Source organism: Rana temporaria, chromosome 4 (genome assembly GCF_905171775.1).
Source record: "Rana temporaria chromosome 4, aRanTem1.1, whole genome shotgun sequence".
NCBI lineage: Eukaryota > Metazoa > Chordata > Amphibia > Anura > Ranidae > Rana > Rana temporaria.
Window position 1 is genome coordinate 254157615 of NC_053492.1, and position 18161 is coordinate 254175775.

The 18161-nt window shown below is 41.8% G+C and overlaps 1 protein-coding gene across 3 annotated transcripts in view; it reads right to left on the reverse strand.

Annotated features, from left to right (window-relative positions):
• Nucleotides 1-18161, reverse strand: part of ASCC3 (activating signal cointegrator 1 complex subunit 3) — an 841816-nt gene that overhangs the window by 44859 nt on the left and 778796 nt on the right. For all 3 annotated transcript variants that reach the window (XM_040350155.1, XM_040350157.1, XM_040350156.1), the window contains one exon: nucleotides 16568-16792. In XM_040350155.1, coding sequence (XP_040206089.1) covers nucleotides 16568-16792 — 225 coding nt within the window. The remainder of the gene's footprint in view (nucleotides 1-16567; nucleotides 16793-18161) is intronic.

The following is an 18161-nucleotide window of genomic DNA, read 5'->3' on the forward strand; positions in this document are numbered from 1 at the left end:
AATCAGACTACATGGATGAGTACTTGGCATCCTCTGTAATACCTAGTCTGACATCTACTGCAAGGCAAGAATTAGAAATACAGATTATATTGGAGGAAGTTCAAGAAGCGGTGAACTCGGCAAAAATTAGCAAGGCACCGGGCTCAGATGGTTTTACCGCTCAGTATTATAAGCTTCTTTTCCCTATTCTAGGACCCTATTTGGTAAAAATGTACAATGGACTGGGAGGTTTAAGCTCATTCCATATGGAATCCTTGAAAGCTTTGATCACAATCCTACCTAAGGAAGGTAAAGATCCATCGCAATGCGGGAGTTATAGACCAATATCTCTTTAAAATGCAGATTTTAAACTATTCTCTAAGGGCCAGATTCACAAAAGGGATACGACTGCGTATCTCCTGATACGCCGTCGTATCCCTGTTTCTATCTATGCGACTGATTCATAGAATCAGTTACGCATAGATATCCCTAAGATCCGACAGGTGTAATCGTTTTACACTGTCGGATCTTAGGATGCAGTACTGCGGCCGCCGCTGGGGGGAGTTAGCGTCGTAAACCAGCGGCGGGTATGCAAATTAGGAGTTACGGCGGATCCCCGATGGATTTTCGCATTCGCTATGTCGCCGCTAGTCTAGTTTCCCGTCGCAAAGTTAGTCGTCGTTTTGGGTGCCTTAACTTTACACAGCAATCGTATTGCTGTATAAAGTATGGCCGTCGTTCCCGCGTCGAAATTTAAAATTTAACGTCGTTTGCGTAACACGTCCGGGAATACGGAAGTACGCTACGCGCATCGCCGTTCGAAAAAATGACGCCACAGCGCGTTAGGAAACGGAGCATGCGCAGTAGGTCCGGCGCGGGAGCGCGCCTAATTTAAATGGCACACGCCCATTTCAATTGGCCCGCCTTGCGCTGGAGGCCGCGGGCGTAGTTTTCATCGCAAGTGCTTTGTGAATCAGGCACTTGCGATGAAAACTTGCGGCGGTGTAATGTATCTACGATACGTTACGCCGCCGCGATTCTACGGGAATCTGGCCCAAAGATCCTGGCGACACGGCTTCAACAGCACATACCCTCCCTGGTCCAGATGGAGCAGGGAGGGGTTGTTCAGGGGCGGGAAGCTCGAAGGTGGGTTATCCCCCCTTTTTGGGTTTTGTTTGTTTCTCTTTCTCTCTTTTTTTGTTTTGTTTGGCTTTGTTGCATTGTTTATAAAATATGGAGGTAGGAGAGGGGGTGACACTTTATGAATATAAAGGGAGCTCTCTCAGAGTTTGAGACACATTGCTTGAGTTTAGATAAGGAGGAGTCTTTGTTTTCATGTATCTATGTGACTAAAGGAGATAGTTGATTTTGATGTATACAGCAGGCAGGGTTTTATGTTCTGGAAGAAAATGAATTTAAATGTATATTAGATAAGTATATAGATACTAATACTATGTTAAATAGGATGTTTGTAAAGTGTATTACTTGCCTGCTTCTAAATAAATAAATATTAAATTGGAAAAAAAAAAGGTCCTCAGAAAATTTTATTTTTGTGACATTTTATGCATAATGTCCCAGAATTGATGTGCTGATATAATTTGCTGACCTTGCACATATGTTATGTAATGTAGCTTATATTACATGGGTTAACCATGATTTTATATTTTTGTATACAATAAAAATTTAGGCTCGGCTCACACCTAGGCGTTTTTGGGCATTTTTCAGCTATAAACCTCAACTCTAAAAATGCCCAACAAGACAAATCCCATTCATTTTATGGGCCCCTGTTCACATCTGAGCTTTTTGTCGCCTGAAGCTTAAAAAAGTACAGGAGTTTTTTTTCGGGCAGATTACAGGCGTTTTCTGCTTTTTACATTGGTGACCTTTTGACCTGTACAAATTTGCAGCAAAAATCACGCAGACTTTCTGCCTGAAAACAAAACACCCAGGTATGCACAAAGCCTTAAAGTTTTTTTTTTTTATAAAGAGTGTAATTACTTTTGGAGGTGTATACAAAGTCCCATGTTTTTTGTAAATTGTATTGATAAATTAGGGATGATACCTTCTGTAGTATTTAAATATCTAAAGGGGCCATCATCTATCTATTTATACTACTGTAACTGTATAGCAAATGTCACTAGCCTACCGGATAGTACACACATAATAAAAAAAAAAAAAAAACAATAGTGGACCACCAGAATCTTAACAGCATACTAAAAACTGTATGGCCTCTTGGCTCCCAGGCACCATGCACTGTTACTCAGCATCTGTTCTTCAGTATACTGGTAAAAAAAATCTTCTAAATCTTCTGCTCAAAGTCTCTAAAGTTCTATTTTCTATCCAGAGTGAAGATGGACTTTTACTCGCAGAACGCCTGATCACAACAATGACTTAAATAGCAAGCTTATCCTTAGAAAGCATTAGAGCATTGGTGTCAAACTCAATTTCATTGCGGGCCACATCAGCATTATGATTGCCCTCAAAAGGGCCAGTTGTATCTGTAAGATTAGATATCCAGCGCACCCCCTCCCCTTCACCTTAGATGTCAAGAACCACCCACCATCAGAAGTTGAGTCCCCCACTCTCCCTTATATCACAGTACACCCCCTTTCCTTATGCTGCTGCTGGGAAGATGCTGAAAGTAAGGGTCTGGAGTAGGACCAGAGGAGGGCTGGAGCTCTCCTGCAGCTGCAGGAGAGGTGCGAGGGCCACATGAAATGGCCTGGAGGGCAGGATTCGGCCCGCGGGCCTTGTGTTTGACACCTGTGCAATAGAGGATCATCTCCCAACAAATGTATATTTTTTCCTAATGTGTTGCAAAAGGTGCCCACAGAAATCCAATATTTCTTAAATTGTAGGGGTAGGTGGTGTGAAAAGGGTTAAATATACAGTCACAACTACTGGTATACAGTGCATATAAAGCTCAAAATATATCAAGATTCATCAACCTGCAGATCTCTTTTTGGTTTTATTAGGTCGCAATAGTAACATGGATGCATGGCTTCTATGAGGTAGGGCTTATGAAGTTAGAAGTCAAGAACACCAGACAGGTTATGATGAGAACTCATAATTAACCAAGAATTACCTAAAAGCCCTCCGTAAAATATTTCACAGTATTTTAGTGGTGGTTTTTTTTGGCGCCCTTTGTTCATTTACCATTTACCAATGTGAAAATGTTCTTTCCAAATATTAAAAAAATAATTTCAATATTATAAAACCAGGTACTTGCTTAGAATTCAAACATTTCATGGATAAAAAAGGTACTATGTCAAGAAATCAAATCTTAATATGTATTTGTATAATACTTTCTCTTGCAACTGTTGAAGGGAAGATCAGCTGCTCTCTAACAAACCTAATTAATGAAAAAGTCATCCCTAACATCTAACTGTGACTAGAAGACTTCAAGTATAGCGGCTAGTGCCGAGTTAATCAAAATGCTAATGTGAGATGAATTAAAGTAGTGATTAACATTTCACAGCTAATGCTTAAGTGAAATGATCACACCAAATGGGTTAAGCACTAATCATTTTATCTACTTCCAATCAATAGGAAAAAGAGGTGGGAAATACTCTATGCTTTAATGTGTTCACATATTAGTTTATAGAACTTCTTAAAAACACCTAAAGCTTTAAAATGTGATCAGTTCAGGGATATTTTACATTATTCTGAATAAGTTCAGGCTCTATTTCACAGAGAAGCTTTGAGTTTGAAAGTTAACTTGCTGGAACCTTAACAAAAACGAAAGTACTATATGTTAAATTCTATCCATCATGAACTGGTAGAAGTTAGCTGTTCACTGTTGTCTGTCACTCAAGAGTTCACAGTTAGGTCAGTGGGGGGTGAGAAGAGAGATTTACTGTTGCCTTTACTTCACAAAAAACGTAACCTAGGTTTGAAAACCATAACTAATAAGAAAATTACTTCAAGCACATATTAAAAGAAAAACTAAATAAATTACTGTGCACTGTATGTTTAGCAGCTCTTTTATCAGTCAAGCGCACATGTGGTTTCTCTTGTTTGATTGAATATTTATATATATATATATTTTTTAAAAATTCAGTGCTATAGAAAATAAAAATAAGCACAATCATTATTTTCCTGGAACCATATACACTTTCAGCTTTAAAGTGGACCTCCAGTCATTTTTCATCTTTCCATCTATTAGAAATCTTCTGCCCTTGTTGTTTTAACTTTGGATAGTAAAACATTTATTTTCTGCCAGTAAATACCTTATACAGCCCACTCACTGTTTATTGTCTAGTAATTAGCCAAGACTAATGAAATCATGGACAGCTCAGCCAGGAGAGGGCAGGAGAGTGGAGGCGGGATGAGTCATAGGAGAGCCAAGAAGAGCTGCAGAGCTGGAGGAGGCTGGATGAGGGAGGAGACTGCAGAGATCCATGTGTATTCTTTGAGAGAGGCAAGCAGTGGGGTGAGTGTGTCTGTCTGTATATATATGTATGTGTGCTTCTGTGAAAATCCAGGAAGTGAATAGGCAGCAGCTTCAGATGCCCACAGTTAGAATGGCTGCAGGCAGGCTCAGTGGAGGGCGATTTCTCCAGCATACAGTGCCTTGAAAAAGTATTTATACCCCTTGAAATTTTTCACATTTTGACATGTTACAACCAAAAACATAAATGTATTTTATTTAGATTTTATGTGATAGACCAATACAAAGTGGCACATACTTGTGAAGTGGAAGGAAAATAATAAATGGTTTTCATTTTTTACAAATGAATATGTAAAAAGTGTGGTGTGCATTTGTATTCATCCCCCTTTACTCTGATACCTAGAGGAAACCAATTGCCATCAGAAGTCACCTAATAGTCCAGCGGTGTGTAATTTAATGTCAGTATAAATACAGCTGTCCAGTGAAGCCCTCAGAGGTTTGTTGGTAGCACCCACTAAAAGCAGCAGGGGGTTTAATTCCAGCGACGGCATGTGTAAATCTTTGGATGCTGCCTCAACAGCTAAAAAGGGTAGGGATTGGGGTTAATAAAACCACAACTTAACCACAGGGTTTACCAACCCCTAATTTTACATGTGAGCTGCTACCAAATGGAACTAAGGGCGCATTCATAAGTGCAGAAGGCACAGCTGCTCCTCTGAAAAGTGATCCAAGTGTGTTTGACATTTAGTGATATGTTGCCTCCTCACCACCTGATTTAAACCCATGATTTTTGTGAAATGCATGCAACTGTGATTTGGTATTACGGCAATTAGAGGTTTAAATCATGTGTGCGGCTGGATTCACACCTATGCATTTTTTGTGCTTTTTGCATTTTGCAGATTTGCACTACCAGAACGTGTTCCATAGGAAACCATGTTAAATGGACTGTAGTGCAGATCTGCAAAATGCAAAAAGCACAAAAAATGCACAGGTGTGAATCCAGCCTGAGAAGGCAACACTGTGCCCAGATATCGTTGACTTTTCTTTATCGTACATCACGGGACACAGAGCTGCATATTCATTACTATGTGGGTTATAGAGTCTACCTTCAGGTGATGGACACTGGTGTAATCAATTAAACAGGAAGTTCCCTCCCTATATAACCCCTCCCCTACTGGGAGTTCCTCAGTTTTTTCATCAGTGTCTAAGGTGTTGGTCACGAGTTAACATGTGCTCTTAGGAGCTCCACTGGAGGGATCCATGCTGGATGTAAAAAGCCTCCATAAATCCGGATCCGTCCAAGGTGCTTCATAGCCAAAGTGGACGGTACCCGGGCCTCGGTACGAAGAACGAGGTTTAGCCTATAATGCCTCTCTGCGGAGGGCTGGATCCTGGGTTCCAGAACTTTGTGCCTTCTAAGGACCAAATGTTTTTTCTGCTGCCAGGGTGCTATATAGGTCCAGGGGTGTGGTGTTCCTGCCATGGACCCCGGTCCCTGAAGGTCTAGGACTATACCCACGGTGAAGGGGGAAGATTGGGCCTCTTGCTTGGCAATACCCTGCAGCGTGGAAAGGTAAGAGAGGGACCTACGGGACTTGGTTCGACAGTAGGTCTTCTGTAGGGGACTATGGGTCTCGCCTATATTATGTTTTTATGCATGGGCAATGTAAACCACAATGTCTTTTGAGACGGGATGGCTCAGGGCACCCATATACCTCCCCTAGCCGGCATGTAGCCTGGGCCACTATGTCTGTTCAGACAGGATGGCTGTAGTACCCATATATCTCCCCTTGAAGGGGCTGGTACATAAAAAAAAAAAAATGCCCTTAATCCTATGCAAAGCATTGTCTTCCATGAGTAGCTGCAAGTCTTATCTGTTTTTCCACTACTATGGGCAGTAAAAGACATGCCTGATGTTTTCGCTTACCATGCTTTCCAAAGACGGAAGCTTAAGTGTTAGCTGGTCTATTGTGCGTCCCACTTCCTCAGCTTCAGGCTCTACCATGTCGCACGTGCTCACCGGCTCAGTGCAGTCGCAGAGAGGGCTCTTCAAAAAGGCCCAGACGTCAGAGCTCTGTAAAGCTAGGGGGACACAAACGCAAGCACCTTGTGTGAGTTGGATACAGATTCATCTAAGACGCCTACTCCGCATCTAGCTGTGCAGATTAGCAGGCATTGTTGCTGCCAGACTATGTTCAGCTGTTGATGCACCTGGGTTAAGCTCCTCTGCTTTTAGCTTAGGACTTTGGTCTCCCCATTGAATAAGGTCAGGGGTAGGAATATAAAAAGGAATCGCCACCTGAACCTGGTGGCCCCTTATTCTCCCCTGTAGAGACAGCTCACAGATTGAGCCATCAGACCTGTCAGGCAATCAATGCAGCCTCCCCCAACATTGCAGCCACTCTGCATGTGTTTTGTTTTTTGCATCACATTTGTTGTTCTACAAGAGGTTAACTGCTATGTTCGCAGCATCCTCACAAGAAGCAAAAAAAAAAAAAAAAAAAAAAAAAGCAGGGTGTGTCCCTTTTCCTGCTTTAATCCTTAAACAAAGGGATTAGAAGAGCTGGGGATGAAGGTTCACTGTCAGAGGACAGGAGACAGGAGCTGCAGCCTAACGAGGAGAAGCTATCAATAGCCCTACAGGTTCTGATTGCACCTGCAGTCTTTTCAGAGATTCATGCTGCATATAATTTCCCTCTGCCTACTCGGCCAAAGCCTCTATCTTCTCCTTAGAGTGTAAAGAGAGGTTTTCCTATAGGTGGCTAGTAAGACCTCCATATGGTCCTCAGCCTGGTGTTGGCTTCAGGCTAACCAAATGCACATCTGAGGGATGCACAGTTGCTGGTACACATTGCTAACGTCTCTTAATTGAGGAAACGCACATCTACAGAGGATAACTTCCTTTTTACCAGTCCGCATGTTGCATAAGATACATGAGTTTGGAATGCATGTGGGATAAAAACAAGTAACAAAGCATGTTTTATTGTGGATCGCATAAGGATACATGTTTCTGTCTGTATGGTGTTGCATGTTTGTTAGAGTTGCATAGAAATGCTTGAGTGCATAAATATGCTAGTTACCTGATCACTCAAGTCCTGGATTACCCAAGGATATTGGGTCACACAGAGAGACTTGTTTCCACAGAAAGGCCTAAAATCGCATAAAGACGTTTGTATGTATAAAAATGCTGGATCACACACACATGGTTACCTGATCACCCAAATCCTTGATTACCCAAGGATGTTTGGTCACACAGAAGTGGTTTGTTTCCACAGAAATGCCTAAAATCGCATAAAGTTGCTTGGATGCAAAAAAGATGCTGCATCACACATGGTTACCTGATCATCTGCGTCCTGGATTACCCAAGGATATTTGGTCACACAGAGAGGCTTGTTTCCACAGAAGTGCCTAAGTTCGCATAAAGATGCTTGTATGCATAAAAATGCTGGAATCACACATGATTACCTGATCACCCAAGTCCTTGATTCCCCAAGGATATTTGGTCACACAAAGAGGCTTGTTTCCACAGAAATGCCTAGAATCGCATAAAGAGGCTCGAAGGCAAAAAAAAAAAAAAATTCTGGAATCACACATGATTACCTGATCACCCAAGCCCTTGATTCCCCAAGGATATTTGGTCACACAAAGAGGCTTGTTTCCACAGAAATGCCTAGAATCGCATAAAGAGGCTTGAAGGCATAAAAATGCTGAATCACACATGATTACCCGATCACCCAAGTCCTTGATTACTCGAGGATATTTTGGTCGCACAGAGAGGCTTGTTTCTACAAGAATGCCTAAAGATTGCTTAAAGATGCTTGAATGCAAAAATAAGCTGGATCACACATGGTTGTCGGATCAACAGCGTCCTGGATTACCCAAGGATACTTGATCACATAGAGAGGCTTGTTTCACAGAAATGCCTAAAGTCGCATTAAGATGCTTGAGTGCATAAGGATGCTGGATCGCACAGGGGTGCTTGGTCACACAAGAGTCCTTGGTCACACAAGGGTTCTTGTCCGCACAGTAGTGCTTAAAATGCATAAGATGTTGATCGCATGGAAGATGCTGAATCGCATAAGGATGCATGATTACTTTAAAGTTGTACATGGCGGCCTAATTAAGCAATACAGGATTCCTTGTGTTTGCATAGAAATACGTGTCTGCATGGGTTCATGTTGCACATTGTTGCATAACACGTTTATATCGCATGCTTGCTTGCAAGATGCTTGTTCCAGAGCACACATGCTATATGCATGTTTTTCTTAAAACATATTTATATGAATTCATGCTTCCAGGAACACACGCTGCCATGTACACACACTTCCATTGAGGCATATGGCTTTAACACTTGCCACATACACACATGGGGAGCCAGTTGCATATGTGTTTATTTACTTGGGTCTGCAGAGGTTGTCTGCGTTTCGCAGGGGAACAGCACTATCTCCAGTTGGTGGTCTTGCCCTTTTGGGTTAGCCTCCGTGCCTGGGTTGTCAGGGTGCTAGGGCCCGCCTCTAGCAGGTCTGTAGGCCCAGGGTATAGCAGTAATGGCATACCGAAGCAAACTCCTGCTGATGGGTCAGTCAGTAGCATGGCTGGACCTAAGGGTGTCCAGCATGGTCAAGTATCTGGAACTCTAAAGATACATTCTTTCATTTGACAAGAAGCTGGGTATGTTTGGCACAGTCCAAAAAGGAGAGTTTTTTTTTTTTTTTTTGGCCTCAGACAAGACCATCGCTATAAGAAAACTGGTCTATGTGGTCACGGCAAGGAACAGTTCCTTACTTTTGGCCTTTTGATTAAGGCACTAGGGAAGATGCTGGCTTCATTCAAGACAGTTCACTATACTAACTTTTATTCAGGGCTGTTATAAACAGTATTTTGTCGGCCTAGAAAGAGTGGATCTTGACCTAGCATTATCCAAAGAACCCGGTCCCAGAGATATGCTGGAATTCCTCTTGGTGATTCTTAACTAAAAGGGTTTGCCAGGTTAGGAAGAGACCATGGCCCAGGGGAAGTAGTCAAGCTCCAAGGGAGCCTTATCTGTCAGCTAGAGCTACCGATGGAGCATCTGGCTTAGGGGCCTGAACGTTCAGGTGGCAGGTTGGTTCTGTCAGAGTACAATCAGACTATGCCATACTAGTGATTTACTTAATTTACCAAGGAGGAGCTTGTGCCTTGCCTATTGGCATTCGTCATTTCATGAAATGCAGAATTGGCAGGCGATTCGCTGGAGCCGTCAACAAGTGTCTCCGGGAGAATGACCTCTACACCCCGACTGTTTTCCTGACCAAATGTCACAGAAATAGTACCCTGTACATAAGATGTATTGGCGTCCAGGCTCAACAAGAGATTGAACAGCTTGGGGTCAAGGATAAAGGATCCACCCGCATGCGGGGCAGATGTGTTTTTAATCCGAGGGGGGGGACCAGTTGTCACTGGTTGTGTCTCTCCCCCCAGTGCCGCGACTTTTGTGGCTTCTATGCAACATTTAGAGGAGAACGGAAGCTGGCCTGATTACTCCGGCATAACCCTGACGACCTCTCGGTGCAGGAACAGTAAGGGTGGTAGTAGAGGACCCACAGTCCCTTACATCTTGTCCAGGCCTACTTTGCAGGGGGTATTACATTCTGCCTTGCAACTGGTGAATTGATGGTCTGGCTATTATAGACCACATTCTCGAGGATCGGGGCTTTCAGAATCGGCGTCAATTCCCTTGATTCATACAAGAGAGCTGGCCTCCAGGACCAGATAGCCTACGGTCTGGAAGGCCCATGTTCCTGGTGTGAAACCAGATGGTGGCATCCGTGGAAGTTTATCAAAGGTAAAATTCCTGCCTTCCTACATTTGGAAAGGAGACGGAGCTAGCCTTAAGTTATATCAAGGATCCGATCTCGGCCTTGCTTCCAAAGGTCGATTACTTCACACTCTTTGGTCCGGGCTGTTATGCACGTCACCCCTTGTATAAGTCCACCAGTTAGGTCGCCCTTGTGCTCGGAGGATTGGCTCTAGTTTTGTCGGCTTACAGGGTCAGCTCCTTGGGCCGATGCACCATATTTCCCTTCATCCTTTAACAAGGGAATTGGTGTTCTTGGTTGTGGTAGCCTCCAAGAGTTTCAGTATTGGCAACTTTCTTGGTATAGAGCCATACTCAATTATTCTTACAAGTAGAGTGATTTTCATCCTCACCCAACCTTATTTACTAGAAGGATCTAGTATTCATTTGAATCTAGATATTCTTACCTTCCCTTTTTTTCAAAACCTTGTTTCACGGAAGGAAAGGTTATTGCTTTTCTCTCAATTGAGATGAGAGCAGTTAAATACCTATCTGAAGGTTTCAGATATAGAAAGCTGACGTTTTTATTGGGCTGCCAGAAGACCCTAGATGGGCAGGCAGTGTTCAGGTCAGCTATTAAAATGGTTACACTCTCTCTCTCGTTGGAGTAAGAAGGGTCTAGGCCTATCTGAAGCGGCTGCTCGGATACGGAAAACTGATGTTGTTGCGCTTCCAGGAGGCCCCAGGAAAGGGCAGGCAGCGTCTAAAATCAACTGTTTTTAAGGTTGATTCATCAGGTTATTATTCAGGCTTGTGGTTAGAGTAGGATTCCCCCTGTTTTTTTGTGGGGGTGCTCCCTACCAGGATGGTAAGCGCTTTATGCGCAATGCATTTCCAAGCCTTTATGACGCAGATTTTCAAGGCCGCAACTTGGTCATCTGTGCTTACGTTCACTAACTCCTATCAGGTGAACATAAGACAGCAAGAGGATGCAGCTTTTTGGCGCAGTATGCTGCAGGCAGCATTATAGGTCCTCACGTCTGATGGTGGTCTGCGTTGTTGGTGTCTCCCTCCCCTCAGTAAGCATTGCTTTGGGACATCCCACATAGTAATGAATATGCAGCTCTGTGTCCCGTGATGTACGATAAAGAAAATAGGATTTTTATAACAGCTTACCTGTAAAATCCTTTTCTTGGAGTACATCACGGGACACAGAGCTCCCACCCCTCTTGTTTGGGGATATTGGGACACTTATTGCTTTGCTACAAAAACTGAGGAACTCCCAGTAGGGGAGGGGTTATATAGGGAGGGAACTTCCTGTTTAATTGATTACACCAGTGTCCATCACCTGAAGGTAGACTCTATAACCCACATAGTAATGAATATGCAGCTCTGTGTCCCGTGATGTACTCCAAGAAAAGGATTTTACAGGTAAGCTGTTATAAAAATCCTATTTTTTCCATGTTTTTCAGGTAGCTCTACATCTCTTTAAGGTTGCCTACCCCTGGAACACATATTAATTACACAGGTTTTGAGGCTGATTTAATGCAGATAAGGCACTAAATGAGTTTAATTACCCCCTTAATCAGTCACAAAGACTGGTGGCAACCCTAGTTATATTATTTTTGCCATCTGTGTCCCATTGCAGAGATTTCCCTTAACTTCCTGTTCCATAGCTAAACAGGAAGTGAGTGGAAACCCAAGTAAATTAAAGGAGTTCCTTGGGGACCACCAGGTCACCAGAACTAGTGTCCCCAATGGAAGATTTCCCCTCTATTACTTTTCTGGAGTCAACCCAAAATTTGGGATTTTCTTTTGCTTTCACTTTCAATGATAATTGTTAACAGGACAAATATAGAGGGTGAATTTCCTTAATGGGGGCACAGACAGCAATACAAACTGACAGGTGTTCTAATCCCTCTCCACTCTATCCAAAACTGAAAAAAAAAAAAAAAAAAAACATTTTGCATTTAGTTATACTGACCATAGATGGATCGGACATTGTCTGGTTCAGCAGAGACCAGACACCAGACACATTTCAATCCTTCTATGGCTGTTCCAAATCATGAGTCGATCTAATAATTTTGTTGGAAAATGTTGCTTTAATCAGTGTGGGGGGTACTGCTGTCAGGATACAATAACACGGCGGGGAGGATCTCCTCATCCACCTTGAATGTGTGGATAGGGGTATCAGTTTCCATTTTTTTCATTCAGCCTGCTAGCTGAATGAAAAAAATAAAACTGAGCCATGTATGGCTAGATTTAGAATTATATTAGCATTAAGTCGTTGATTTACTAAAACTGGAGCACTCACAATCTGGTGCAGCTGTCAGCCTCTAACTTCAGCTTGTTTAATTAACCGGTTCCCGACCGGCTCACACACATATAGTACGGCAGAATGGCTCCCCTGGGCGAAACCCTGTACGGATACATCCTTATATTTTTCCGCCACAAGAGGGCGCGCGCCCGCTGCATGGTGGGGAACCCGATGCGCGTGGTCAGCAGGCACGATCGCGTGCACGAACACCAGCACAGGGATTTGTGTGTGTAATTGTTGCCACTCCCTTGTCTTTCCTGCAGCAGTTGTTCACTGACACATGGGGGGGCCTGTCATTGTCAAAAGTTTTTTCACCTTAACGCACAGGATGCATAAAAGGGTTTACAGCCCCTTTAACAACCATACCTCTTCAATGTATTTTTGAATAGATGTTCAATAGGAGAGGGATAACAAATAGTCTAGTATGCAACGTACAGTTTCAGTTATAAAACACCAGGGGGCATTTTAATAAAAATGTGTATGTGTGATTATTCAAATAATCACTTCAGGTGAATCCAACTGGTGCATGTATTTTAAATTACTGGGTATCCTTAATCACCACCAAATGTTTGGTGAATGTTACATAAACTGTCCCTATAAACATGCCCTTTTGTATATAAAAGATTAGACATTTTTTTTGTTTTAATCAAGGGATGCAATAAGATATCTGTTGCAATGCCATTGGTTTCTATCATGTTATTTATAGCTTTTGTTTTTATTTTATTATATGTCATTCTTTCTAATGCTGAAGGCTTATCTGTTTTCCCCAACTCCTTTACAGAGCAGAGTTTTAATTAATGATAATCTACATGTAATACAATGTAATGCAAAAACAAATCTAAAACTGCTATTTACATTTGGCTTAACTGGTTGTATATATTTTTTTTCTTTCACAAGCATCTTGTAACCATAGCAACTATTTCAGCTTCTCTAGAGGGGATTAATACATTATATAGTGTGCATGTGAAAAGTAAAATATGAACATGTGGGATATAATATTCCACACAATAGCAAAATTAATAGAACACCAGCTCTGATCTTTTCTTTTCCCACTTTAGAAACAGCAAGATAAAAAAATTAGCATTGCACACCTGTTTTCAACTAGATTAATATATTATTGCCTACGCATGATATGGGAAGAAAAATAACTGAACACTTTAATACCCTTAAATAAAACTATTGACTTTTTTTGTGCTTTCTTCCTATTTGTACACAAAATAATTTTTTTCCAAAACTAAACTAAGAAGTAGAGGGTATTTTATATGTGCTGCAAAGCAGTAATAACTGCTACAACTGCTTCTTGTGCAATTTTCCTTTAGATTTACCAAAACCATATACTATGAGGTCAAACCTGAACCCTTTCAATTTGTATGGAATCAGGCAGGCCCTTGCACTACAAAGCTGAAGAAAAATCCAAAGAAATTGAATAGGACAATTGTATAATGTATGGCCAGCAGAACTCTGGCATTGAAGCAGGGTCATTTAAGCTGAGGCATGGACCTAAAATGTATATGTGATAAATGAACAAGGGAATGGCTGCCACAATCTGATCTCAACTACAGAAGTGTTTGCGTTATGAAGATTCAGGTTAAAGCAAATCTGTCTGAAAAGAACACTGAAGGCGGACGATGCTTCTAAAACAAAAATGGCAGTTGCCTGGCTGTTTATGCTTATCCTTTTGACACACTAACCCAGAACAGGTATGCAGGTTAGGACTTCTAATTTTCCGAATCTGTACACCTTTTTGGTGTCAGGAATTCAAAAGTATAGATGCCAGCATAACAGAAACAAATATTTTTAGAATAAGTTCTGCAGCGTGTACTTACAACATATGTAAAGACATTACTGGATAACTGAAAAATGACAAAGCTGAAACTTTCTTAGGTATGTTCCGTAAACAAAAAAGTCTAAAAACCCTTCAAAATCGCTTTTATAACTTTTTTTTTTTGCTGAGGTAACATGAACATTGTAGTCCCTAATGGGACTTAAAGTGGAGTTGCCACCCATTTTAAAGTCAGCAGGTACAAAAAGTGGAGTTGCTGACTTTTAATAATCAGACACTGTCCCGTGGTCCAGCGATGCAGGTGCAGGAAGCCTTGCTCCTCTCCTCCTCCTCTCTGAGGTGCCGGCATTCTAACTGTGGACGTCTGGCTGTGGCTTCACAGCTTGGCGCACATTGTGCATGTGCAAGCAGCGCTGCGTTCTGTGAATGGCAGGGCAATCTTCTGGGACCTGTGACGTGTCCCAGAAGATTGCAGGGAGGGAGGGGGGAGAGGTGATCTTCCTTCCGATGCTGTGGAGCCAGGGGAGGAAGTGGGAGCTGGGTGCCTGTAAAAACAGCGTGCCTGCCCCTCCCCCAAAAAAATGACATGCCAAATGTGTCAGTTGGCCACCAACACTTAAAGCAGAAGTTCCATTTTAGGGTTCTGCTGGCTCTGCAGTGAGAACAGAGTGATCAAAGAACACTTATTGCTCAGTTCTGGTCTGAGAAGAGAGCAATAACTGTCAGTCAGCGGCTCTCTGCTCTCCCCTCCACCACTCACTGGAGTGCTGGGCTGTGGAGATGGTGGGAGGGGCTGGCTTAGGCTCTCAGCGGCTTTCTGAGAGGCTGAGCCAGGTGCCAATCCAGGCTTGGTTTAATCCTGACCATGTGGTCAAGATCTGTGACATCAGCTGACAACGAGCTTCCACTTGCTGTCAGCTGAAAACATGAGTGCAGAACTGACTGCACTACTGTAATCCATTGGAGAAGCATACCCAAAATAGCTTTGGCCATACTTCTCCTTTAAGTCCAACATCCTGGAAACTACATGGTATCACTATCATCAAACTACTAATTCCAGCACATGGTATTTAACCAATCGATGCACAAAGCAGAGAACTCTCAATTTCACTCTCCAAATAATATATCTACAAGTTCATCACTTCCTCTCCAAATATAAATTGGACACTGGATTCTGCATAGCCAATTCAATTTACTCACTCCTCTTCAACCCAAACTAAACCCACAAAAAGACATTCCCATTGCACGAAATGTTTGGAAGTACTACAAAATATAATGCATAGGCTGTATCTTACCCCTACAAAATTTCCAGATTTGACCCTTCTCACACCTCTAAGTGTCGAAGGGAACGTGGAAACGTGAGCTCCCTTTACCACATATGTTGGCTTTGCAAATAGCTTCAATTATTGAAATTAAATTATTTCCCTGATCTCTGATATTACTGGGATTCATATGAGGCCTTCTCTCGCACTAGCTTTATCACTTGGGAATTAATTATCTTCCTTTTACATTGAGAAATATTGCAATTCACCTACTAATAGCTGCTAAACTGAATGTTGCTAGGTTGTAGAATACAACTCAACAGCCAAACTCCCTTAACATTATCAAAGATCGGAAACTACAATATTCAATGGAACAGATGTTTGTGTTTAAAAAAATCACTCATTCACTTCATGGTACACCTGGCTGAGTAATCCTAACTGTTCAATTTGATTTAGTTACACTAAGTCCTTGATTAGGCACACTGGCCTCACTGCTCTAACCATTAGAATTCTTCTTTGTTTACTGTTATTTAGTTAACCATTACTGGCTACTTCCCTCCATCCCCACCCTCTCTGTACATCACTTCCCATCCTCCCCACCACCCTCCTCCTTCCGTATCTCACCTCCATCTACACCCTACCTAACCCTTGTGACCCTTTTCTCTTCTGCTAATTCCTAATGCCTTCTCTCTCCCTATCATGTTCCTTTAAATATCTGTGTATCTGTTCTTTGCTGTCAACTCTACATTGAGTTTTGGTGTATATAAAGTCAATTCATTTGATACTTCCTATTACTTTGCATGAATATTCAATATGGGATTTGCGGCTCACGTTTTGAGAACTCTATAACAGTACTACCTGTGACACCACTGATACATTTCTTTCCACGTAAACCCTCTGAAACGTACTAAAGAAAAACGGAATAGTAACAATTGGCAAGTATGTTCAAGGGCTGCTTAACACACTTACCATCACCAACTTCTCTAAGGGGAAAGAAAAGTATTCACATGTTTTTTTTTTTGTTTTAACATTTTATAAGATAGAAACAAAAAACACCTACTTGGCATACTCTGATGGCTTGATCCAGTACAGTTTTGGTATCGGTGGCATAGTCAGGACACGGTAATGTGGCTTGGCTGAAATGAGCTTGCAATAGGAGGTGTGTCTTGGTGTGTGCACTGTCCATGGAATGAGGATTTACTTCAATGGGAAGGATCTTTGCCAATTCACTGTTCATCTGGTCTTCATTATGTCTTACAGGGAGGTCAGAGAACTCCTCAGCATCCTGAAAGAAATAAAGAAAATACATTTTAAAGATTACAGGCAGACAAACTGCAGTAAACTATTTTGGGGATTTATTAGACTTTTTAGAATAAATTACATAATGCATATGGAAGACCTAACACTCAAGAGCAGCACTCAAATACAAATGTGACCCAGACATACAAGGTTTTATTGGATTCTCTTTTAGTTTTTCACTGATTACACAACTCTCACGAGAAATTTCCCAGACTCATCCCTATCAGAAATTTCAGACTAAAAATCCCCCTGGGCATCTGTAAGTTGGACCACTGCCCCATTCCTCTTTCCAAAGGAGTTCTACTGCAATCCCATTACGGCACCTCTCCCTCCCCCTCTTCCTCACACCATACCTTCCCTTCCCTTATACGTCTCCATATTCCTTCTTTTTCCCCCTCAATACAGGAACCTTCCATATTCTCCTTTCCCTATCCTTACATCCTCTACCCTTGTTGATAGCCTTACATAGTGAATTCTTGCCCATCCTTCTTTTCCCATCTTGCAATGACTTACCCCTTTCTTACCCATTAGTCCCATACTCCCCCACTTACATACAAGATTTTGTTTTAGTTCATCTGGTCTTTAGTAACTTGGTCAGTTGGACAGTTCATACATACAAGCTGTGCATGATCTTGTCAGAGACCTACTTCAGTGACCAAATTAGGAATAAAGAGTACATGTAAATAGATTTTCTATATTCAACACTCACTATGCACCTTCAAACATTCTCTGTATATTGTGGAAAACAAAGAATTAAAAAAAAAGAAATGTCAAAGTGTCATCCCATATTAGTAATAAACCCAAGTCCCTGTAGCACAGACATTCATGGACCTTTTTAAAAGAAAAGTACAAACTGTGGCAAAAAAAAAAAAAAAACACCCTATACTTTTTTAATGTCAAATGTGTGAAGTGAATTTCGCATTTCAGTCATGCACGCAGGATGTGTTGCCATCTCTCCTAAACGCCTTCCCTCCTGGCAGTAGCTAAAGCAGATCTAAAAATCTAATTTTGCATAAATAAATAATGCATATGTTAACAGTTCCAAACAACATTTTGAATGGAATGTACCTCATTCTTCTTGCGAATTAAAACATGTGTAACTCAGAGGCAATTCTTTACAATTTATTTTGTTAAGAGTCTATTACTTTCATTCACAGGGAATCAGTAAGAAAAGAGGACCAGCAGGATCCTATGTAATGAGCCAATATAACTGCCCCCCCTACTCATATATATTTGCAAATTTTGCTTGACCAGAGAAATGCTTTGGGTCTACAATGTACACCCCTCACTCCCCAAAACAAGTTAATTTGAGTACCCTGGGCATACCTAGTATGCCATGTGCTTCCCCCTGGCTT